This window comes from Neoarius graeffei, chromosome 5, assembly GCF_027579695.1.
Source record: "Neoarius graeffei isolate fNeoGra1 chromosome 5, fNeoGra1.pri, whole genome shotgun sequence".
Classification (NCBI taxonomy): Eukaryota; Metazoa; Chordata; class Actinopteri; order Siluriformes; family Ariidae; genus Neoarius; species Neoarius graeffei.
Genome location: NC_083573.1, coordinates 70068803 through 70095470, shown reverse-complemented (window position 1 = coordinate 70095470; position 26668 = coordinate 70068803). Strand labels below are relative to the sequence as shown.

The 26668-nt window shown below is 40.2% G+C and overlaps 1 protein-coding gene across 1 annotated transcript; it reads left to right on the top strand.

Moving 5' to 3' along the window:
• The first annotated feature begins 324 nt into the window (after positions 1 to 324).
• aldh5a1 (aldehyde dehydrogenase 5 family, member A1 (succinate-semialdehyde dehydrogenase)) lies at positions 325 to 26668 on the top strand. Its single transcript, XM_060922320.1, has 10 exons — positions 325 to 1126; positions 9103 to 9186; positions 13425 to 13595; positions 13692 to 13808; positions 13914 to 14057; positions 18547 to 18690; positions 18788 to 18946; positions 19551 to 19714; positions 25794 to 25852; positions 25975 to 26668. The coding sequence occupies exons 1-10, from the start codon at positions 839 to 841 to the stop codon at positions 26184 to 26186; spliced, it is 1542 nt and encodes a 513-aa protein (XP_060778303.1). The 5' UTR covers positions 325 to 838; the 3' UTR covers positions 26187 to 26668.

Below are 26668 nucleotides of genomic sequence, written 5' to 3'. Positions count from 1 at the left end.
GAGGATAAACACTCCACTAACCACACCCACCAAGCGACTTCGCGCCCCCTTGCGTTGTTGCGGTGAATAACATCGCGCACACCTATTACTCCCCGCTCAACGATAAATTACAACTGTGGAAAGACGGTGACGCGTACTACTCGACAAACGGAAGCTTGTAGTTTATTTGGGACTGTTTACGGATCACATTTAACATGGCGGCGAGCGATACGAACCAAACTTTCGATCAAGCTTTGTCTTGCACAAACGGCAGTAATCGTTCGGTGCCATTGTTTTCCTATTTTTGTTTTGCCTTCTCTTTCTCTTTCCTTCTCTTCTTCGGCGCTCTAACTACGTCACCGGGTACAACTGCCATGATTGGCCATGGGCTACGTATACGCCAAATGATAGACATTCGCAACGTCCAATAAACGGCCGGTGACAATCGTAAACCACACCTCCCCTACGAGAAATTCGGATTCCAGACCATATTTCACTTGTGATACTACGAGAAATTCGGATTCCAGACCATATTTCACTTGTGATATGGTCTGGTGTTATGGTGTATCATTCATAAGCTGGAAAAACAAACCGAGGCCTCGCCTGCTATCAGTCACGTGGCTTTCTGCTGAACGCTACACGCCTCGAACCGGGGTTTCGTCTGACACGCCCCCTTATTCCTGCTTTAGCAACTTAGCGTAGCTTTTTGTTTTTTTTTTTGGACGATTTGAAGCTATTTAATGCGAGTTTGTGTCCCGATCCTCCTCACGCGCGCTCCTTATATAAGAACGATAACCTCGCGAGATTTCGTCAGTAAACCTAACGGAAGCTGCTGTGTCTGGTCGTTCTGATTCGTGCAATGGGCAGTTTTGGGCTTGCAAACAGTAGGTGTTTTGTGCGCCAGGTCTGTCTGGGTTTTCCGAGCACGATGAGCCGCCAGTACAGCCTGAATATTCCGGCCGAGCTGCTGCAGACTCAGGGCTTCATTGATGGCCGCTGGGTGTCGGCATCCTCCACTTTCCCCGTGCTGGATCCGGCCACTGGACAAGAGCTGGCTCGAGTCTCAGACTGCGGCCCCCAGCAGGCTCAGGAGGCTGTTCGCGCTGCGTACAAAGCGTTTTGCTCCTGGAAGGAGCGGACTGCAAGGGTAAATAAACTGCAGATAGCTTTTCTCTTTCTCTCACTCCTCCCTACCCCCTTTTAATTTATTTGCACGACGGTATTGCGGACTTGATGATAATTATCATAATGTATTTACTAGGGCTGTCAAACGATTAAAAAAAATAATCGCGATTAATCTCAGAATTTGCGTTAATTTTTTTAATCACGATAAAGACTTCAGGCAGTCGTTGCCAACAAAGGGTTTTCAACCAAGTATTAGAAATGAACATTTTATTTACAATTATTTAATTTGTCCAGTTGCTTTTGAGCCCCTGAAATGAAGGGATTGTGTTTAAAAAACGCTTTAGTTCCTCACATTTTTATGCAATCCTTTTGTTCAACCCACTGAATTAAAGCTGAAAGTCTGAACTTCAACTGCATCTGAATTGTTTTGTTCACAATTCATTGTGGTAATGTACAGAACCAAAATTAGAAAAATGTTGCCTCTGTCCAAATATTTATGGACCTAACTGTATACTGAATTTAATCACAGTTATCACAGTTTGAGGACAAATAGTATGTACACACTACAAAAGGGCGCGGGCTGCCATTTCCAAACTCGTACAGACAAACTTAATCTCATGCTTTTATTGTTCACGAAGAACACACATTCTCAGATGAGGTCTATACCGTTTCTGGACAGTTTTATACTGTATATGCAAAAGAACAGACACTAAAAAACAACAACAATGACAACACTGCTTCAAGTTCAGTATGATTTAAACCATTTACACCAGTGTCACATTTTATAGTTTTTTTCCTCACGCTTTGTAAAGGCTCACCAGTGAGCAGAACATGAACTTGTCATGCCTACAACAGCTGAATGCAGCGATTTCCATGTCGCTCAGCAAAACGCTTCACATTACATGTATAGTTAGCTAAATAACGTTCTCCAACCTGATTTTTATCCTCTCAAAATCAGCATCGCAACTATGCTAGCACTGTTCATTCATTATAATTTCATTTCTTGATGGATAGTTAATCAGCTCTTACCTCTGTCCTCCTGTGTCTCCTTTCCTCGCGACTCCTGGCTCCCTCGCTTCGCGCCAATCAATTTTCCAAAACAACCAATCTCTGGCGTTATCTCATGCTGCATTTGCTGCAGTCGGACATTGGAAATTCGCGCACGTAAATGTCAAATTGGCCGTAATTTTTCTCTGAATTCGTCGCTGCCAACTGGAGTGGCAGCAGGGGTGGCAAGGCTTTCTTTTAGGGTGGCATTTGCCACCCTATGCCACCCCGGTAGATCCGCCCATGCACAAGGCCATCAGTCTACAGCAGAAAAAAATAAAATAACAAAACGCGGCTGGAAAAATCCCAAGCGAGTCTGGAGCCAGATTCGTGACGTCACCTGCGGAAGCGCCAGCAGGCTGCGCGAGCTTTGCACGGTTTCAGTGCACAGCCTGTGTAGACCAAGCGCTCCCATTTCTCTCTCATTGTCCGGTCTTTTGGGAAGCGATGAGTACTAATCCCATCAAGATTGGTGTTGCTACACCCTCCTACGATACGTCTGTTAACCATTTTAAAGGGATAGTTCGGGATTTTTGACATGAATCTGTATGGCATCCCCATCAATAGTGTCGTGCAAACACACTGACTTACCCCTGACAGCATCCTGTGAGTCCAGTTCTTGTCCAGTTTTGGTCCAGATGAAAGTAGTCCGGCAAGTTTGTTGGGGTCACGAAAGTAAAACGTTTTTCGTCTCAAAACAGTATGTGTTCAAAAGAGTGATATATTTGCATCACAAAACCGTTGCCAAATAAAAAGTCAGACCTCGAAATCGCTTGGCACTATTTTCTCTCCCTTCTTATCATTGCGCACTGCCGGCTTCATACATCTTTACTTCCGGTTTACTTCCGGTTTTGGGAGCTTACAAGATGGCGACCGGTAAACTTGGCATTGTTTTTGCGATATATGTTTATGTGATTTTAGCCAACATTACTGTCAGAAAGATTATTCATCGGTTGAATGAAGGTTCCCCTTTTACCCAGGGGGTAATTGAGCGACAAAACTTGTATGATGGCTTAAAACACTGTGGATTTGCGACCGGAAATCTGTATATGCACCTAATATCGCCTACCTTGGGAAATGAGCGCGTCCATAGTAACGGTAAACAGGGGAAGAAAACCAGACTTTTGATGACTAAAGTAGACACATATAGTCTATTTATGACACTGAGTCTCCTGGGATGCGGGGATATTCACCCTTGTCCTGGCCCAGGTCCCAAATTCCCTTGTACCAGATGTCAGAAGGCTGTTCGTAGCAATAGTAAGGCGGTATCCTGTGATTTATGCGAGGAATGGACCCATATAAAGTGCTGCGACATTTCTGCTGAGCAATATAATGCTGCTGTTCTCAACAGTGATGAGCCCCTGCAATTTGTATGTGACAACTGTGGTTGGGCCTCTCTACCTGGAGATGATGAACCTAGTAGCAGCTCGAGTATTGCATCTCAGTCCCAGTCAATTGAAGGCCAGGATAATCCAGCACCAGAGCCTTCTGAAATCGACCAAGACGACGATATGTTCCAGTGCTTTCGATCCAAGGGCCTACATTTCATACATCTTAACACCCAAAGCCTAATCCCAAAACTGGACGAGCTTCGACGAATAGCCCTGCACACAAATGCAGCAGTCATTGGCGTCACAGAAACCTGGCTTGATGACTCGGTGGGCAATGCAGAAGTGGAGATTCCAGGCTACTCTATTCATCGTAATGACAGAAGCAGGGATGGTGGTGGTGTTTGTGTATATATCAGATGTGACATTGCATATAATCCCAGGGATGACATTGCCCCTTCAAACTGTGAGACAGTCTGGGCTGAGATCTTGCTACCAAAGACTAGACCCATTCTTACTGGTGTGTGCTATAGAACTGAGAAAGAACGAGACTTTTATGCACTGCTTGAAGACGCATGTGGCACTAGTCTAGTTCAGGTTGAGACAGTGGTTCTTGGTGATTTCAATACTGATCTACTAAAGAAGTCTGACAATGCCCTAGTAAATGCTTTGTACCATTTTGCAGGGTCATGTGGTCTAAAACAAATTATAGATAAGCCTACAAGGGTGACTAAAACAACAAAGTCCATACTAGATCTTATATTTGTTTCTGACTCTGACCGAATAAGTCAATCTGGTGTACTAAGCTTAGGCCTAAGTGATCATTTTATCACATACTGTACCCGGAAATTAAAAAAGGGTCAACCTATTAACAAGCATAATGGTGTACGCATGCGTTCTCTCAAAAACTATTCTAAAGAGGTTCTGCATCAGGCCCTCGGTACAGCAAACTGGCAAACTATACTAGACTGCAATGATGTAGATAAGGCTTGGCTATTGTTTAAAACTACATTCACATTGATTTTAGACTCCATTGCCCCATTCAAAGAGGTCAGAGTAAAACAAAGAACTGAACCTTGGATGTCTGGGGAAATAATTGAACTGATTAGGAAAAGAGATAAATGTTTAGCCAGGTTTAATAACACCCAAAACCTTGAAGATCATGAACAGTTTAAATTTTATCGTAACCAGGTCAAGTATAAAAAAACAAAAGCCAAGGCTGACTACTTTGAAAATCAGATTGAGGAAAACAAAAATCACCCCAAAAGGTTATGGCGGACCATAAAATCATTGGGCTCATCCTCAAAATGCAAATCCAGAGTCAGCAGCATTGGTCTTGAAATCGATGACTCCTTGACATTTGAAACAGAAACAGTGGCTAATTATTTTAACAACTTTTTTACTACAATAGCCTCTAAGCTCGTTGAGCAGCTTCCACCTTGTACTGGTATGTTTGGTACTGATTTTGTTAGAAACTACTATACAAATTTGAATGTATCTGGTGACTGTTTTAGCCTCAAAGAAGTCAGCTTTGACCAAGTATATAAAGTTCTCACTTCCATGAGTGCCAGTAAAGCAACTGGTCTAGACAACCTACCAGCCAGATTTCTTAAAGATGGGGCGGATGTTATTGCTCATCTAGTGAGGCACATTATAAACTTGTCGATCAGTAGCAGCAAGGTTCCTGATGACTTAAAGCTTGCTCGAGTGGTTCCACTATACAAGAAAAAATCTAAAACTGAAGTTGGTAATTATAGACCTGTGTCAGTATTGAATGTAATGTCAAAGGTTTTTGAACGACTCATGTATAACCAGCTTAATGAGTATTTAATGGACCACAACTTACTGTATGAACTTCAACCTGGTTTCAGGTCCAACTACTCCACAGATACTTGCCTAATTCACCTGTGTGATTACATAAAACTAGAATGTGATAAAGGCAACTATACAGGTATGGTTATGCTTGATCTGCAAAAGGCCTTTGACACTGTTAATCACAACATTCTCTTAGATAAGATGAAGTGTCTTGGTATGTCTAGTCCTTCTGTCGGTTGGTTTAAATCATACCTATCAAACCGCAAACAGCTTTTGGACATAAATGGCACTATGTCGAATGAGTGTGATATAGAATGTGGTGTGCCCCAAGGATCAATACTTGGACCTCTTTTATTTCTTATATATGTGAATGATATGCCGGCAGCAGTTAATTGCAAGCTTTTATTATATGCCGATGACTCTGCACTACTTATATCAGGCAGGAGCACAGTAGAAATTGAAGAAAGGCTCAGTAATGAAATGGCCAAGGTGCATGACTGGTTGGTTGACAATAAATTATCCTTACACCTCAGTAAAACAGAATCAATACTTTTCGGGTCCAAAAGAAAATTAGCCAAATGTGACAGTATACATGTTTCTTGTGGTGGGACTGACATTGGACCAAGGCAGTCAGTTACATATCTTGGTGTAAATCTGGATCAATCTCTCTCTGGCGAATTAATTGCGAAGAGAGTGATCTCAAAGACTTCCGCCAAAATAAAATTTTTATACCGGAACTGTCGAAATTTTAATCTGAAAACCAGGAAGCTAATTGTATATGCCTTGGTCCAGTGTCATTTTGACTATGCTTGCTCTTCTTGGTACAATGGCCTGACTAAGAAGAGCAAGTTAAGGTTACAAGTTGCCCAAAATAAGGTGATAAGGTTCATATTAGACCTCTCTCCCAGAGCACACATTGGTGTAGCAGAGTTCTCCAAAGTTGGTTTGCTGCCTGTACAGTATAGAGTTGAGCAACTCCAACTAAATCACATGTTTAACATTAAGCGTGGAAATGCTCCTTCATACTTGAAAGGTCAATTTCATAGTGCAGCACAAACACATAATACAAGACAGTCAATCAGCTTTTTTTGTCCCTAGGGTGAATGGGTTTGGAAAGAATTCTTTTTTATTTTGTGGTGTTAAATGCTGGAATGGATTGCCAATTAAAGTAAGACAAATAGATTCAAAGTTTACTTTCAAAAAATGTGTAAAGGAACACCTAATGGCTAAAATAATGAATGAAGAAAATAACGATTTGTTATTATTAGTTATGTATGTATTAGGTGTCAAAATTGTACAGTTTTTTTTTTTTTTGTTACAATGGTTAAATACTTATTATTTTACGAGTATCTACTATGTTAATTTTAATTATGTTTTTTTAAATATAATTTTTGTTTCTAGTGATAAATTAGTTTAATCATAGTATGTTTATAATTTAAATATTTATGTTGTCAAATTTATTATTTTTACGTGCCAAGTTTGCCACAACCATCTTGTCATCTTGAGGACCACAATGGAAATAAGTGTATTTTAATGCTTTTTGTGTCATCCTCGGCGATATGTACATGTATGTTTTTATCATATATATTTATATTGCCAAATCAAATCAAATCCAGCTGCGGCTCCAGCTTCAAGGATAAGCTGGAGCCGCATAAGTAGGAGTCCCGGTGGGTGGTTTGTATTCGATTCGTTTATATCCCGACCTTGTCAGCTGTCAGATTTATGTTCATGGACCCGGTAAGCTGGTAAGTAATATTTATTTATTTTTTTCTTTACCAAATTCTAACAGAAAACGAGAGCGCCCGAAAGGGAAAACCGAGCCGAGCTGCCTCACGGCTGTAATGCAAATTGCTTTCCTCCTCAGTATACAAGTGCGCTTCCATGGCAGGGAAAAACAAACTACCACTGCTGCCTATGTAGTGCCCTATTTATACAAATAGGAGTCATTCAGGATTCAGCCATGTTTTTGCTCCGTGTCATGGCTGAATCCTGAATGACTCCTATTTGTATAAATAGGGCACTACATAGGCAGCAGTGGTAGTCAGTGTGTTTGCACGACACTATTGATGGGGATGCCATACAGATTCATGTCAAAAATCCCGAACTATCCCTTTAATAATTACGTGATAACGTTGAAGAAATGTGCAGAAAACCACCAGGTCATTTTCTCATAAACAAACCGGCGCTGATGTAGGATTCAGAGGGAGGCGTCCCGTACGTGACGTCACGAAAATCAATGTTTCCCGGGAAATCCAAATGCCAAGTTTTTTCAGAGGCGGACCAATTCACCTCAAATGGCTTGATTTCAACTGAATTTTTCTGGTATTGCGCAAGGTAAAAAAAAAAATTGCAGAGAATGCAGAATGTTCCAGATATTTGACCAAAGTTTAATATAAAATAGGAGAATTACATTGATCTTGCTCCTGAATTTACCCGTGATATGCACTTTAAGGTTTTTGTATACAATTTCCGTTATTCCACTTAATACAGCGTTTCTCCTCTTCTAATAAATAAATAAACAAACCTCAGTACCAAGTTATGGGTTTGGTAGGAACAGACGTGAACATGTCAAGTTCAGGGCTCAAAGCTCAAGAAACTTGACTAAAAATCAATTTGTGCAGTCTGAGTTAATGTCGTCAATCCGTGAACAGGAGTCAGGAAAGGTGTGGGGTGTTTTTTTTTCTTTTTATAAACCATTTTATATTCTTTTCTCATGATTGTGACTAGATTGCATCCTTTTAAACAATGCAGACATTAAAAATTAATGCCATTTTATACAACAGGGTAGGGGATATTTCAATATGAAAACCCCAGGTCTGTGTTCAACTTTGCAATGTGTTGTACATGAAAAAACTGAGACTATGGCTTTTAATGTCCATGAGAGTTTGAAAGACCAGGAGAGCCTTATTATGGTAGATGGGATTCCACTGAAAAACGTAAGGCAATTTCGCTATCTTGGACACATGATAACAAACACCAGCAATTCTTCGGCCTTTCTTCACCAACGCATAATCCTTGGCCTTTGAAAAATGGAATGAACTGAAACAATTTCTGACGGACCGCGAGATATATCTTTCTACACGTATAAAGATATTAAACGCGTGCGTACGGAGCAGGTTACTGTATAGTGTCCAAGCATGGCAACTCTCATCAGCAGAGGCCAAGAGACTGGAGGTTATTTGGAACAGTTTTCTTAGAAAAATGGTTGCTGGCGGGTTTGCCAGGAAGAACACCGATCCTACTATAGGAGAAGTGGACTGGGCCTTTAAAATCTCTAACTCCCGTCTCCATGAGATGACCCAGAGCCAACGAATTGAAGAATTTTGCCATATTCAACATTTCCACTATATTGGTCATCTATGTAGAATGGACAATACTTCCCTTCTTAAACAGGTCCTATTCGATAAAAGGTGAAATTGGGGTAAAATGGAGAAAATATGGAACATTGAAAAAAGACAATTAATAAAAACAGGCATGGACAAAAAGGACATCATGCAACTTATTTAAGTTGCAAGCCCCATGACCGTTCACCTGTCAAGTGGGAAAATATGATGATGATGATGATGATGATGACGTGCAGAATGTAAAACCATGTGTGTAAAATGAATCACTGTTCTGCATGGAAATGTGATCTATTGATGCAGTAAAATGTTCCTCATTTAATAAATTATTTACCTGTTGGCTCACCGTATCTTACCTTTTCATGAACAATTTTTTTTAACCAAGTCTCACAGCTTTTAATGATTATTTAAACTAAAGTTGTGTGTTTTTAATTAATTTGTGAACTCTTCTTTCATGCACATTTCAGGAAAGGAGCCTTCTGCTACGGAAATGGTTCAATCTGGTCAATCAGCACAAGGAGGATCTGGCCAAGCTTATTACAGCAGAGTGTGTGAGTGGCACTGGAGTACATGAGCAATTTACTTTTTGCTATCATATGATCTCCCTGCTAACATCCTATTTATAAAGCTCCCTAGAAAGAATTTTTTTTCTGAATATTTGTTTACACCATCTTTCTCCATAACAGCACTATCAATCATGTCTTGCCGCAATTCAGCTAATGTTTATAGTGCCTATTTTGATATTTACCTGCTATTCTAACCAGTCCTTTTCTGTGGGACTAAGATCAAGTGGGTTTATGTGCCAGTCAGTGTCACTGTGTTTCAGCATGCTAGGTGAACAAATCACAGATTTGGCCCTGTGAAGCTGGAAAATGCTCTTGTACGCTGCTTGGAAGCAACACCCCTCTACCCCTGGAAAAAAAAAACACTCAGACCATTCATTTTATACTAATTACATTTGTGCATGTGTGTAACATGGATGCAGCAGGGTTTTTTTTTTACTTTTTTTTTTTTTTCTTCTCCTCCTTCCCCCCCTTCCTTTCTTCAGCAAGCTTATGTAGTATAGAGCAGCCTTTCTCAACCGGGGTGCTGTCTGGCTTCGTTAGGGGTGCCGTCAAAAAATTATATATTTTAACATTGAAATAAATAAAATAAATTAAAATTCCAAAAAACAGTAGTTACACTAATGCAGATCATAGCCACCTCATGCATCATCAAAATTTGTCTCACAGCCCCCTTTCCCATGTCACAACGTCACTGCTGGGGTCAGCGTATGGTCAGCGTGACTGCTTATATTTTATATGGGGGTGCCTTGAGAATTTGCATACTTCTGAAGGGTGTCGTGACTGAAAAAAGGTTGAGAAACGCTGGTATAGAGGACTATGAATTAGTCTTAAAACCATTATTCTCAAAAGTGGAGTCCATGAAGCATAGCCAAATGCTTCAAAACTTATTGGATTATGCTGCACAGCATAGATGGGCAATGTCCTGAAGCATATACTTTGAAAACAACTCAAGGTGCTTTTTTTTTTTTTTTTTTTTTTTTTTTTTTTAAATAACACAGAGAAGTAGAATATTCTATAATGACCAAGTCACTCACCAAACCTGAATCAATTGGGCATGCATTTCAATTGATGAAAGCAAAACGTCCTAAGAACAAGCAGGAACTGAAGACAACGGCCTGGCAGAGCATCACCAGGGGAGAAACCTAGCATCTGGAGATGTCCTCTAACAGGGTTTTCCACTAAAGCTCATACTAGCCAGCCATGACAAATAAGTAGCCAGCCGGGGAGGGGGGGGGAGTAAACACAAAAACTCCTGTGCACGCAGTTCCCAGGATTAAATGTATTTTCCACAGACCATTTATTTATTCACTTTACTCAAATACAAAGTAAAATGGCAGTAAATCTTCTTTCTTTTCTTGCGTATTGCATCATGAGGCGTTCCTGGCTTGTAAATCTCTTATTTTCGGTGCATGGCAGTGGGACTACACAATTAAACACTCAGCAAACATTTCTCCATTTGTGTATGAAAATACACTCCAACGACTCAGTTTGGTTTCATTTACAACCAACGGTGTCTTTTGATGCCAGCACATAATTGAACGAGAGAAGACTGGTTTACCGGAGACACAATAAGCGTCATCTCTGCTTCTGTTCCCTCCAACACACTACTGCCTCCGCAGAGTGCACGCGCACACCGCATGCCGGGGCCGCGGATGAGTTACTCTCCCTTGATCAACGAAGTCGGCGGGGAATTTGTGGTTATTATTGGTACAAACAGCGCGAATCACAACTTAAATGAGTGCGGTTCAGTTTGACATTATTGTCAGTCCGTTAGATAAACATTTAATTTTATTAAATCGAAAATTCATATTTAGAGCCTGTGGGCTACAAAAATAATCGTCATTAAAGTAGCCGGCTGGACTTAATTGTGTAGTCAGCTGTATGGCCGGCAGCCGGCGCTTGTGGAAAGCCCTGCCTCTAATGTACTGTGGTAGACAGTTAAAATAATGACAAATCAGCTGATGTCCAAATATTTATGGACCTATTTTGTGGTGGTGGAAACCATAACCCACTATTATTATTTAACAGAAACTGTCATTGGTCAGTGGTGCAGCCAGGAATTAATTTCAAAGGGAATGAGGAAATATGCTAAATAAAATCACTGCGTGTTGTGTACAATTGAATTGGTAGGTACAACATGTATACACATTTTGGGTGGATGGCAGACGGCGGTAGAAGCAGTGGTGGTATTCGGAACCTGTAATTTAATTAGTTTGGGCACAATTTATTTTCAGCTAGTCTTATCATAGTAATAACATTTTAATAGGTATAGGAAAAAGATACCATACCCTTCCACTGAAAAGCATTAAAATAACATGCTGGCGGGGGGGTAGTATATTTTCCCTGATAAAACCAGATCTGTCCTTCATTTCTCTTCCTGCATTTGGCCTCTGGTATTTCCCTCTGCTCATGGTGGTACTAGATGGCTAGTACTTTTAAAACAGAAACAGGGGGGTAGTCTCATCTCATTCATCTCATTATCTCTAGCCGCTTTATCCTGTTCTACAGGGTCGCAGGCAAGCTGGAGCCTATCCCAGCTGACTACGGGCGAAAGGCGGGGTACACCCTGGACAAGTCGCCAGGTCATCACAGGGCTGACACATAGACACAGACAACCATTCACACTCACATTCACACCTACGGTCAATTTAGAGTCACCAGTTAACCTAACCTGCATGTCTTTGGACTGTGGAGGAAACCCACGCGGACACGGGGAGAATATGAAAACTCCACACAGAAAGGCCCTCGCCGGCCACGGGGCTCGAACCCAGGACCTTCTTGCTGTGAGGCAACAGCGCTAACCACTACACCACCGTGCCGCCAGGGGGGTAGTCCATAATCCTAAATGGTGAATCAGATTTCTTGCTGTTTCTCACCATAGTTTCTGGTAGCCAATAAAACTATTCAACAAGCTGAAGAAAATGTTCGTTTGATGTCTGAGGTGGTTAAAATATGGAATAGTGGTGATGACATTTACCTTTTTATGAACGCCATTGAAGCGTATTGACTGAGTAAAACCATGTTAAATGATCTACAGTACAGCTGGTTACACATGTGTGTGTAATTGTAACCAATTGTGAATAAGCGTATGGAACTGGGAACTGAGACGGTCATAAAATATTACAGGAAGATGAAGACCTGAACTCACTCCCCAGCAATACCCATGCCATTGACTTTAATATTATATAATAAACTCAACAAAAATAAAAACTTTACACTCGTTTCAAAGTCAATAATTTGAATATTTTGGAAAATAGGTTTGAAATAACGATTGTATTCAATTATCTTGTCATTAAAGATACTATAGCATACAGATCATGTTTGTCATGGAATCGGTTCCACCGGAAATGCGACGACAATGTCCATGATCAAAAACTGTGAGTCACAACTTGATGAAATCATGTCAATATCGGGTGTGTCCTCCATGGGCGTTCACAACTGCGATACAACGTCTCCTCATGGATTGGATGATGCGTCTGAACACAGCTTGGGGAATGCGCCGCCATATTTGTACCAACATGGCACCAAGCTCCTGCAAGTTCTGTGGAGGGTTCCAGTGGTTCCTGTGGTGCCAGTTTGATGGAGACGTGTCTGGAGATTATGGATGGTCTGTCGACTGCATCCCATAACCCTCGCAACGTCAGTGACGGATGTTCCCGTATCCAGCATGCCAATGGCACGTTCACGCTGAATGTTTGACAGTCGTGGCATTGCAAATTAACGAATAATTAACCATAAAACCTTGTTTTTCTGAGATGACACTCTACTCTGCTACCATGAAATCAATTGCACGTGTATCAATAGGTCACGTCACTTGTCACGTGGAAACGTGATTTTAGCGTGCAGTGCTCTCGCACGTGCTACGTAGGCCCGACCAGTAGAATGAATGTGTGACGTAATGCCCTTGACAATGCATTTAACCATAATCACAACAAGAACTCTTTTTCAAGAAAAGTTTCTAAACACTATTTGAAAATGAGTGTCAAGTTTTTATTTTTGCTGAGTATATTAAGCTTGTTATAATGTTGGGATTTTGTTGAGGAGAATGTGTAACATTTTGGTTTTTACATTTTACTGGGGGGGAAAAAAAGTATCCATGGACCATATACAGTCTGCCAGTGTACATCAAGATGTTCAAACTCCAACATCAAGGAAATGTATTGATCTAATGTAGAAGTGTGCTGGTAAAATAAGTGCAGCTCTTTTGTATTATACATTTCTAGGGCAAGCCCATGAAGGAGTCGCTAGCTGAGGTTGCATACTCTGCATCTTTTCTTGAGTGGTTCTCTGAGGAAGCCCGCCGTGTCTACGGAGACATCGTGGCACCACCAGCCAAGGACCGCAGAATACTGCTGCTCAAGCAGCCAGTGGGCGTGGCCTCTATAATCACCCCAGTAAGTAGCTCATCTCCCTGCTTTAGCATTAGCTGTAGGTGTGACTTATTGTCTTGGATCAGTTTCCAATCTGACACCCCTTTTCTCCACTTGCAGTGGAACTTCCCAAGTGCCATGATCACCAGAAAGGTGGGAGCAGCCCTAGCAGTTGGCTGCACTGTAGTGGTGAAGCCGGCTGAAGACACGCCCCTTTCTGCTCTAGCACTTGCTGAGGTTAGTTCTGCTGTTTTTTTTAAATGATGTTTTTTTTTAAATAATATAAATGTTCAAACCTGCTCCAGCGTCAACATGGATTAAAATTGCCTATACTTGTTTCAGCTAGCAGTGCAGGCTGGAATCCCTCCTGGAGTGTTTAACGTGGTACCCTGTTCCAGGGAGAAGACCCCTGCTGTGGGTGAAATCCTCTGCACTGACCCTCTAGTGGCAAAAATCTCATTCACTGGCTCCACTGCCACTGGCAAGGTATTCGCACTCGTTTGCACAGCTGTGGATACAGGAAAGTGTGCTGAATGTGAAATGACGTATGTTTAACTAGTATTAATGCAGGACAAACTAGGGCTGCACGATTATGGAAAAAATGATAATCACGATTATCTTGATCAAAATTGTAATCGCGATTATTAATCGCGATTATTCTTGATGTTAGGGAAGTCACTTAAATTTTATTTCACTATATTCAAACAATATGAACAGCTTTCAGTGCAGAATGAAATTTAAAAGAGAAATTCTGATTTCCAAATGACAAATAAATGAAATTTATCCAAGAAATTACCAAAGGATGAAGGAACTGAAAACTCAATTGCAACAATTACATAGCATTATACTGAGGCCTACAAGTTTTTAGCTAGAAAGACCAGCCTATCAACATCTCATCTCATTATCTCTAGCCGCTTTATCCTTCTACAGGGTCGCAGGCAAGCTGGAGCCTATCCCAGCTGACTACGGGCGAAAGGCGGGGTACATCCTGGACAAGTCGCCAGGTCATCGCAGGGCTGACACATAGACACAGACAACCATTCACACTCACATTCACACCTACGGTCAATTTAGAGTCACCAGTTAACCTAACCTGCATGTCTTTGGACTGTGGGGGAAACCGGAGCACCCGGAGGAAACCCACGCGGACACGGGGAGAACATGCAAACTCCACACAGAAAGGCCCTCGCCGGCCCCGGGGCTTGAACCCAGGACCTTCTTGCTGTGAGGCGACAGCGCTAACCACTACACCACCGTGCTGCCCGCCTATCAACATGCTCTGGCTTTAAACATGAGCGAAGGCAGGTCACAACATTGCCTCCAGTGCTAAATAGTCTGTTGTTCCGACATAGTTAGCTTTTCTCTCTCACCTCAATCTGCTACCTACTCTCACGCTATCACCCCTTGAAGAAGATACCGCTGCACTGAAGCTCTGCGCACTTGGCTTGCTTACTTATTTAGGCGGAGTAATGAAACCTTACATGCGTCGGTTCGCCCCCTAATGGTTTGGCGGAGTATTGGTCAAAAAGTGCTTGATCAGATATACAGCAGAGCTCGCATTTTAAATGGAAATAAATCACGATTTTCATTTAATTTAATCGTGGCAGCCAAAATCGCGATTTTCGATTAAATTCGATTAATTGTGCAGCCCTAGGACAAACCCTACATTCATAATACCAAGCTACAAAGCAACAGGTGATCATTCATTTTTTACACGTGTGTGGGGCCTGGAGCCATGATTTCAGCAACAGTGGCAATTGGCAAAGCAACAGAGCGACAAATAACATTTTGAGTTTAGATTGTCTCAGTTTTGTGCAAATTAGGCGTGACACTGTAAATACAAATGATTAGCTTGAGTGATTTCCCGGACCAATGTTGTGGCCAATGTGGTCATTGTCTTGCTGTGTCCGAAATCACTCACTCATTCACTACTCACTATCTAGGGAATTCTATATCGAGGACTATACTGTATAGTGAGCTCGTTGGTAAAATGGGGGGGCGGACACTTTCAGACACTACTCTGCCGTGCCGTTATTTACATCATTACTGTCGCACAATTAAAGCGTACCAGATCAGTCGGCTGGTGGGTTTTCAAAATAATAAATGCATGGATGTATTTGTTGTGATAAATCCATATTATACAGAGCGTATTTCCCACATTAATCAATACAAAGTACTTTGTGTCTGCTGCATCTTTCAGTTCTTTTAAACCAAGACTGAATACTTTCTTCTTTGCCGCTGCCTTTAATTAAATCAGATTTGAGGCTTTTGATTAATTCCTCGCTCTGCACTAGAACTTTTATTCTTGTATTTTATCTGTCTTATTCTATGTTAGCTCATTTTCTGTTCTCTTACTATTTTTAATTGTACCTGACTGTCTGTTTATAATGTGTTCGTTCCTCCATCCATTCACCCCAACACACTTTTTATTATTATTTTTTTTCCCTCCCCTTTTCAGCATGACCACAATGCACGATGGTAGGCTATACAGTTTGTGGTCAGATGTTTACATGCAGTGATATGAGTGTCATGGCAATATTTGGGCTTTCAGTAATTTCTTTGAACTGTTCTTTTTCTGTGGCAGAATGTACAGCATACATCATCTTTTAATAAAAAAGAAAAAAAAACCACACATAGACATTCATATCCAAGATGTCATTCATGTCACGGTATGTAAACTTCTGACCACAACTGTATGTTGCTTGGTTAGTGAATATCGGTTGTACACTACTTTTCATGATGCATTGTGGGATATTATGAGTCCACTATATAGGGTGTAATAATTCTCACTATACATTCGGACAGCACTACAAAATGGCAAACTCACTATATAATCCACTATATAGTGAGTGATTTCAGACAGCTCATATTTCCATCCTTACGACTTTAGTCTCTACCTGCAATTAGGTTACTGTTTCATGCACAAAAGTGGAGGAAAAACTGCTGGTTTGATCTTCTGTTATACGGTGGTATGCAAAAGTTTGGGCACCCCTGGTCAGAATTGCTGTTACTGTGAACAGTTAAGCAAGTTGAAGATGAAATGATCTCCAAAAGGCATAAAGTTAAAGATGACTCATTCCCTTTATATTTTAAGCAAAAACAATTTTTTATTCATCTTTTACATTTTCAAAATGACAAAAAAGGAAAAGGGCCCGAAGCAAAAGTTTGGGCACCCTGCATAATTAGTACCTAGTAACACCCCTTTTGACCAGTATCACAGCTTGTAAACACTTTTTGTAGCCAGCTAATAATCTTTCAGTTCTTACCTGGGGGATTTTCACACATTCGTCCTTGCAAAAGGCTTCCAGTTCTACAAGTTTCTTGGGTTGTCTTGCACGCACTGCTCTTTTGAGATCTATCCACAGATTTTCAGTGATGTTTAGGTCAGGGGACTGTGAAGGCCAGGGCAAAACCTTCAGCTTGTGCCTCTTGAGGTATTCCATTGTAGATTTTGAGGTATGTTTTGGATCATCGTCTTATTGTAGGACCCATCCTCTTTTTAACTTCAACCTTTTTACAGATGATGTGATGTTTGCTTCCAGAATTTGCTGGTATTTCTTTGAATCCATGCTTCCCTCGACCAATGGAATGTGTCCTGTGCCACTGGCTGCAACACAACCCCAAAGCATGATCGATCCACACCCACGCTTCAGAGTTGGAGAGGTGTTCTTTTCCTGGAATTTGGCACCCTTTTTTCTCCAAACATACCTTTGCACATTGTGGCCAAAAAGTTCTATTTTGATTTCATCAGTCCACAGGACTTGTTTCCAAAATGCATCAGGCTTATTTAGATGTTCATTTGCAAACTTCAGACGCTGAATTTTGTGGCTAGGATGCAGGAAAGGTTTTCTTCTGATGACTCTTCCATGAAGGTCATATTTGTTCAGGTGTCTAGTAGAACAGTGCACCACCACTCCAGGGTCTGCTAAATCTTTCTGAAGGTATTTTGCAGTCAAACAGGGGTTTTTATTTGCCTTTCTAGCAATCCAACAAGCAGTTCTTTCAGAAAGTTTTCTTCATCTTCCAGACCTCATCTTGATCTCCACTGTTTCTGTTAACTGCCATTTCTTAATAACATTACAATCTGAGGAAACAGCTACCTGAAAACACTTTGCTACGTTCTTGTAGCCTTCTCCTGCTTTGTGAGCATCAATTATTTTATTATTCAGAATGCGAGGGAGTTGCTTAGAGGAGCCCATGGCTGTTGATTTTAGGGACAAGTTTGAGGAGTCAGAGAATTTACAGCTTTGAAATCTGCATCATCTGACCTTTCCTAACGAAGAATTTGAACAAGCCACAGTTAGTGGGAAAACACACTTTGTGTCACCGAGTGCATTAAAACAGCTTTCCTAGCGCAAGGTCTGGAACCTTGGTAGAAGTTACCGGAGAACTCCGATGTATTGGGGTGCCCAAACTTTCGCATGGTGTTCCTTTTCTTTTTTTCACTCTCCAATTGTACAAAACAAAAATAATACACAAATCTTGCAGAAAACGCTGAAAAAAAATGTCTACCTTTATGCCTTTTGGTGATCAGTTCATCTTCTGCTCACTTAACTATTCACAGTAACAGACATTTTCAGTAAGGGTGCCCAAACTTTTGCATGCCACTGTATATGATCTCTCTTCAAATGTGTATGGAGACATTCTAAAGAAAAATAAAGCTTGGAAGGAAGTAGCAGAGGTTGTTGGTAGCTGGCACAATTAACTTGCATTGCTATTCTGCAATGGTTAGAAGCCATATATCACTTGAGAAGCGATATAATGCTACTAAATAAGTGACAAATTAAGCGACATGAAGGACCTTGTTGCATTCTCGTTTTTGTACTTTTGATTTAGAACGCTGTGGGTGATTTAAAAAGTAATCCAAAACAGAACATGTTAGTTGTTTAACAAATGGTGCATGAAATTTTATTTTATGGTCACATAAAAATTAAAAAAAAATCCTGTTAACTTGTGTTTATTGAATTGAATACAGATTCTGCTGAAGTATGCTGCTGAAACTGTCAAGAGAGTGTCTATGGAGTTGGGTGGACACGCTCCCTTCATTGTCTTTGACAGTGCAGATGTGGACAAAGCTGTAGCTGGGGCAATGGCCTCTAAATTTAGAAACTCAGGCCAAGTAAGATACTAATGGCAAATGAATACTACTTTTTCACTTTTCTGCCTTCCTACCCTTTAAGTGACTCGATACTCTTGATCTGTGCTTTGTGCTATAGACCTGCGTATGCTCCAACCGCTTCCTGGTACAGAGTGGGATCCATGATGTGTTTGTGGAAAAGCTCGGGAAGGCCATGGATGCAGAGCTGCGAACAGGCCATGGATTCGAACCCACAACCACACAGGGGCCTCTCATCAATGCCCGTGCTGTTGAGAAGGTACTGTCTATATCACAAGTCTTAAACCTGTATGCTGTGTTCTCTTATTGTTTTTAGATATGTGGGAAAAGTCCCATTTCTGGGGACTTATCTCTTCAGTTCACTGCAGTTCATATATATATATACATAATATATATACACACACCACTATATAGAGCGTTTTTAACAATGGACATTGTCAAACAGCAGATGTACAGAAATCCGGATATAGATTTGGATCCCTAATGCGCAAGCCAGACGAAAAAGTCCCTGAGACTCAAAATTCAGTTTCAGGATGAATATTAGAGATGCGACAGACGTGGCCAATATGTCCATCTCTTCAAATAAATTATTGATGTGCATTTTGTTAGCAGTGTGTTCAGTTATATTGTGTTCATGCTTGCTGAAGGGTAAAGGGGAAGTTGGCTGGCTGTGGATCAATGTTATGACTGAAGAACAAATACACCTTTCCTATGGAAAGAAACCTCTAAAAACATTTGTAACTCCATTAATTGTAATGATCATAAGCTCATGGGAACTGAATAAAACGGAATCAGCTCTATAAGCAGAAAACTAAACGCAAGGGACATCAAGGAGTGTTTTTGTTTTGGTTCTCCCCTCTCAGGTGGAGCGTCAGATCACGGATGCTGTCTCACAAGGAGCTGTAGTACTGAAAGGAGGAAAGAGACTTGAGGGATCTTTCATGCAGCCCACCCTGCTATCCAACGTCACAACTAACATGCTGTGTATGCGAGAGGAGACTTTTGGTCCCCTGATGCCGGTTCTCAAGTGAGTTAACATCTACCTTAAAGGCGTCGTGCGGTAATTTCAGCAATCAGGCTATATCATGTGTCAAAATGTCGGGTTTGGTGGGTTATTCAAGCCCCTCGGTTTCCCGCGATCTCAGTGTCACGATGCGCCCGCTACAAGCATTTAAAGTTGACGCGCACAGCCAAATTTAGGCAGCCAGCCGTTAACTAGGTCAACTTATGTGTGACGTCATACCAGTAACCTCCCTTGGGTGATGCTGGTCTGTCCCCATGTTTTCTCTATAGCGTGCGTTTACCAGAGTTGTTTACATTGCGGATTTTGTGGATTTATTCAGTTTGTGGATAGTTTTGAACACTCAAAACACTATGAAATGATGTATTAATATTCTGTGATACAAAATGCCTAATCGGTGTATTGTGTTTGGCTGTAACAACGAACACTATTTGTGACTGTTATCAATGGATCTGATTTCAAGGTCATGGCTAGGTATTGATAGAAAAAAAAAAATATTTTTTTAAAACACATGTTTTAAGTGTTTCTATGTATCAATCATTAATTGTACAAAATGATTTTCATACATTTATGTATTTGTCATATCTTTGTCACATGAAGTGTTGTCTTGATAACATATGTGGCACATAATTTTAGCAAATGGATGACAGAAGATTAATTGAAAGACTTATGCCACAGAGCTGCCTTTAACTAATAATTATCACTTATTACTGACGATTGTACGTTTACTAAACAATACAATACAAAGCTCAATACTCCCAGCCTATAACATACTGAATATCAAGTTAAAATCAACCGCAATAAAAGGAAAATGATGAAAACTGGAATATCAAGGGGTCTACTGTATCAGAAGGCCCACTGCATTTCGCGAGATCGCAAGCTGTCAAGCTGCTAGAATTCAATCTTTCTAGCTATACTTTCACCCCCTACAGCTATCAGTATTACACATAATCATAGATTAATCACACAGCATTCTAATTCAAGTGAAAATGGTCTTTAAAAATACACACAAGTAGTGATTTAGTCAGAGAAACCAACCAAAACAAGTCTTCAAGTCGCCGGTCTTCATTCTCGTCTTCGTTTCTGTCGTCGTCAGAACTGTCCTCATTTTCTTCTGAAGATGAGCGCTCAGGTTCAAATCTGTAAGGCTGGATACCACCAGGACATTCAGCTGTCAGAATCTCTACTTGTGGGCCATTTTCTTCTTCTGTATCGGTAAAATCAAAGCTAATTTCCTCAGCATCGCTCCTATTTTCTGGTGTGTCCGCCATTGCAACTGCACCGAGTGGTTACTGGTATGACGTCACGCAGCTGTTCCATTGACCGAGAGGGGGCGCTGCGAACGCGGGAAATTTCAAGTGATGGGCATGACCAAATAAGGACCGATTACAACCGCGGGAAGCTTTTTGGAAAATCGACGGTCAATTTATTTCGAATCTCGAAAGCATTCTGGTGCAGAATAATGCGACTTTTATCGCCACTGCGTGACGCCTTTAAAAAAGAAAAAAAAATTATTATACAGTGTTATGTTTACGACAAAGTAGTCTTAAGTGCTTGATTATGATTAGTCAGTAGGCACTGATTAACTTTCTACATCAGAAACTCCGACTGGAGTCTCAGCTGCAAGGCAAATCACAGGTTTATATTAATGTTTATGTATAAATAACAGATGCACAGTGTAAATGATGCAGGGATGAAAGTCTTCCGGATTTACCCGGAAATCCGGATATTTGATAAAACTCTTGAAAATCTCCGGTTTTCCGAATGGAGAAATTTATTTTTCGGATTTTTCGTGTTCCTAGACGCAGCGTAATACTTCACATCGTCCTTGCATGGGCGCGGTCCTTAAATAGCCCAAACATGGTTCATTGATTAAAGACCGGTGTTCTTTAACGGTGCACGTGCTAAGGCGCGCAGGACTGACACCGTTCTGCGCAAGCGCAACACAATTGCACTAGAAAGCATGTTCAAGCTGCCAGTGTAGCTGCAGCCTTTTTAGTTGCAAATTACAAGTATTTCCTCATGTTAATAATTCGCCATGTCAAAACAAGCAAAACTTTCCTCCTTCTTTTGATGTGAAGAGAGGTGAGCAATTTATTATATATATTTTTTTCCATCAAAGTTGCATTTTGTGGTTTCGAAGCGAAATTTTAGTGCTGTTTCTAGCACACATCATCAAGAAAACGTGGAAGAAACAGCAGTAACGCATGGGTGTTAGTACCTGGACGGAAATACGGATTTCCGTCAAAAATAAAATGCCAATATTCTGTTTTTTTTTTTTTTTTTAGCTTTCAAATTACCCACCAGTATATAAACGTTTTTTGGTTTGGCACTATAAGCTTTCCGTAGTAGTTTTTCATGATTAGTATGCCGTAAAGCTCCATCTTGGGTGTGTTCGCATGTTGTGCACTGTCGCTGAAATCCGAATATTACCGAGCTGTATCTTAGGCCATTCTTGGCAAACTATCAACATTGTAGCAAACAAACAATGATTGAAGTCTGACAGTTATAATGCCAAATTTTCTGGAAATCAGCGCATCTAAAGCAGAAATTAAGAAACTAGACAGGGGTATAAAAAATCGTTGGCGGGATGATTGGTTGAAGGAAACCGACAATTTTGGAAAACCTGTCCACACATGGTGTCGAAAGTTGACAGACAAGCCAGGAGTTGCGTTTTGCTTATTATGTCAGCAAGATATTAGGTATGGACAGAATGGAAAGAAGGTGCTGCTTAAACACGCCAATGAAGATAAAACGCACCAAAAAGCCGTCCGCCAGCAAGCACTGACGCAAACTTTGCCTGGTTAGTACATTTCTTTATTTCACGAAAATGGGTAACTCTCACGTCGTTAAATCCTGCTTGTGATGTGTAATAATAAGACTATATTTGCTGCAAAAAAATATGAACTGGCAACTTAGCATGGATGGACAGTTGTGATATGACTTGTAAGAATAAAAAAATTAATATTTGTACATTGTCACTGAATGTAACATTAATAATTACAGTTCAGAATTGGCAGGACAGGAAATCCCCTATTATCGCTCAGTGTTAATTTTTTTTGTTTTGCAATCTTGAACATTGCCAGTTGTACCAAGTGGTAGTAAATAAAATAAACAGGCCTGGTTTTAGGATGGATAAACTAATTGTAGATCAATCTACAAATTAGGTGCATTGATTGATTGATAGCTTTAGTCATAAAGTCCCTACAATTCACAACCAATAAGTTATAACTTAGTCTAGTTTGATTTTTTTTGGTATTAGATCAACATCTAAAATTAGGGGTGATGGTCACCTCGTACCCAAGTCAAGTTGTACCCATAAAAAGTTTACTCATACCCGCCAAAAATGTATAGAAATTAGCATAAATTTATTTTGCAATTGCACTATTTAAATACTGCCTAATTTGTCACTTGTCATAAAATGTAGGTGCATGCAGAAATAGATCTATAAATAAATGGATAAATTGTGTAGATCTCTTGCTATAAAGATGATGATATAATTTGGCATGTTGACAGGTAGGTGAAATTTTACTTAAAGTTTGGGTTAGGGGGTATGGGATGGGGGTTGGGTGTCCACTTTCCCTAAACAGACTTCTTGTGAAGACTGAAGGCCTTACTGAGGGTTGGGGGGCAAAAATGCAAAACTGCCATGTGCAAGGGAAGTGCTGCCCAATTTTTTTTTTTTCAAATTTGGACTTAGAAAAATTTTGCTATGCATGTATAGATTTTATGGTGTTAATAAATTTATAATAGTTTATACATTTGTAAGTTTTAGATCTAATGTTTAAAATAATTATTTCAATATTAGGTCTATTAAAAGTAGTTTTTTTAAAAAAACATAAACAGGTATGACTTAACCTTGGTACGAGCTGACATAGATTCACAATTTTCCCATTGTAAACATTACTTAAAGTAACATAAATTGCACCACTTTCTCTAGGTTTTTTTTTTGGATGATACTTTTTGGTATGGTCTTCTAATACTCACAATATACAAAGTTAGTTGACAGTAGGCCTATAAATTCTATAAATAAATGAAATTTGAAACTAATGGTTGAATTTGATAAACTAGTTAAACATTGCTGAACAGTCTTAAAATAGTGTTCTATGAATATTTGAAATATTTCTTCTGCAAATAGTAAAGAAGAAAGTTGATTTGCTACCATCACTATGTAGGCTGTTGTGTGGTACAATAGCTAGCTATTATCTAGTGTGATATTTACCTGTATTTGAATTTAAAATTGTGGTCCAACCATTAAAATTATTTTGCATATATAGACCATTTTATGTCTTGAATACTCACTGTTATTTTTCATTTATAACCTTGCAAAATGGGCTCAGAAAGCACCTCAGAGCACTGTATTTTCAAAAATTTTCTGGGGGTGATCCCCCAGACCCCCCTTGCGGGAGGGGGATACCCTCCCCGCGCTCCGTGCACCTTGGGCTATAAGCCCAAGGCGCTGCTTCGCGCCTTGCCGGCTCGTTCGGCTGCTGCGCACCCTCAGCCTCCGGCTTCAGTAAGTTTTTTCAGTCAAAATGACTTCTGTCTGCTAACACCCATGCAGTAACGGAAGAGCCGGTTTCTAAGCTGCCTAAAACTAGCAATGGTAATTATTTTTTGTTACATAATGCACTCAGGCTGCCAGTCAGTGTGTGGGCCCCCCCCCCCGAAAAATCCTAGCTACGCCCCTGATTTATATGAGAAATTTGGTATTCATTGGTGTGTTTAAGTTTACAGACAATACGAACTAATGTAAACAATTGGCTTCAACTCGCATAAATATGAATTGGAAATGTTTAGTTCACTTTAGCTTATGCGAACGCACAACTCTACTAAAAGATTGATAAACGAGGCTCAATGTCCCCAACATTGAAACCTGAAAGCTTTAGAAACTCTAACAGACCTTTTACTTTTTAACAGCACTGTTTTGGGATTTTGCCGAGTTTACCTTCAACTGTCTGATTTTTTTTTTTCAAAGTAATGAACTGTGTAGCAGGAAAATCACCGCGTTTTCTAAATGCACTCCTGAAAATTACTCATTAACGAGGGGAATTAAATTTGATATTTTTGACATGTTAATCATTGATGTACATGAAAGAAAAAGGCTAAAAAGTTATAACTTGTTTTAGTGAAAATAAGTACTAGAATGCAGGGTTTTGCGTGTTATGTTATTAAAATATTTTCGGGGGACGTTGTGCCCCCCCATATCTTAGTTTGACTTTCAAAAGTTCAGGTTTTTTTTTTCTTTGCTCCACTTTCATCTCTAATGATGCAGATGCACTACATAAATGTGTTTAAAAATATGTGCAATTGTTGATATGGTGAAATTTTTTTTTTTTTTTTTAAACATTTATGGAAGGAGTCTCTAGTGTTGGCTCTTTGTAACAGTCAGAAGTAAATCTGTAACGAAATTTTCTAACATGAAAGGGCTTTATGGTTTCTCACGCAATAAGTCAAACTCACATCTTTCATCTTGCTAACGTCATGAGAAGGAGGGGGAAAAGAGGCTGTTGAGGGAAAGACTGTTATATCTGTTATAACCTGTGATAACAGGAACTAACCTTTTGCACAATGGAACTAAGACTTTGCGCAGCACTGTGTTAGCTCACTGGCCGTAGGGCGATGAGCTATTGCCTTCACGCGGCATCCGTCTGGCCACAGTTCACCAAAATCGCTACTCCTCCCTGAGTTTTCAATGGACTTCGATTTTGTTTGGAAGATCTAATCAGTCTGCACAAAAGTTACTCCCTGGTTTTGTGATTTCTCATTAACAAGTTGCTAATTAGGCCGGTTAACGAACTTTTCAGGCAAATCGTGACTCCTCGTTGAGTTTTCAATGGATTTTGATTCTGATCATTTTGTATGGAAGATCAAAATGTTCTAATTGTTCTCGTGAAGAGCAACTTGGCTAATTATAAACAAATCTTGTTTCTCATGGTACGGCTGTGTGAGCTACTGCATCGCTGACGCTCTGGTTCGTAGAGTTGATTTTAAATACAGCATCACAAACCCGTTTTGATTAGTCAGGGAATTCAGGCTAATGAAGCATGGTCGAGCTCATCATCTTGATGTTGTGCTTGTTTAGATTCAACACAGAAGAGGAGGCTCTTGCCATTTCTAATTCATCGCTGCTTGGGTTAGCAGGTTTGTCTATCTTGAGTAAACTCCATCTTGAATTTTACTCTCCTTATATATTTTTACCATTTATTTCCTTGGGTGGTTTCATGAGTGTCCCAGCTATTACTAACCAGCAAGTTCTTTCTCAGGCTACTTTTACTCTCAGGACCTGAGTCAGATCTGGCGAGTGGCTGAGCAGCTGGAGGTGGGAATGGTTGGGGTGAATGAGGCTCTTGTCTCCGCAGCAGAAGTCCCATTTGGTGGGGTTAAACAATCAGGCTTGGGCAGAGAGGGCTCTAAATATGGCATCAATGAATATCTGGAGGTGAAGTACATGACTCTTGGCGGGCTTAATATGTAAGCATGGTTCTGCTATCGTTTTTTTTTTTTTCCTGAATAAAAGGCACATTAGAATAGTTCAGAACAAAATAAATGGGATTACTACATGCATCAAGCGAAAAGCACCTTTTGAAAGAGGAAAAACAAAGATGGAAGTAGATATTACACATTTTTCTACGTGTCTGTTTATAATCATTCTATTAATAGTAACTGTTGATGTTCAGTAAATGGGAAGAAAAATACTTTGTCTTGCAATGTCTACTGGAAACGCATTGCATCCTCAGTGCATCTCATCACTCTGTGCACCTAATATTCACCTGCATCGAATTGTAGGAACTTGTTCTGAGCCTAAATGCATAACTTGCATCCTTGTTTTGAATCGTCTCTCTGATGAAGTGCAGGAAGAAGCACAAGACGTGTTAGAGATTTATAAAAAAAATCCTTAATTCCTTTTAAATGTACGAGGAAATGGTGTTTGTCACTGTATTGTGAATAATTGTTGTA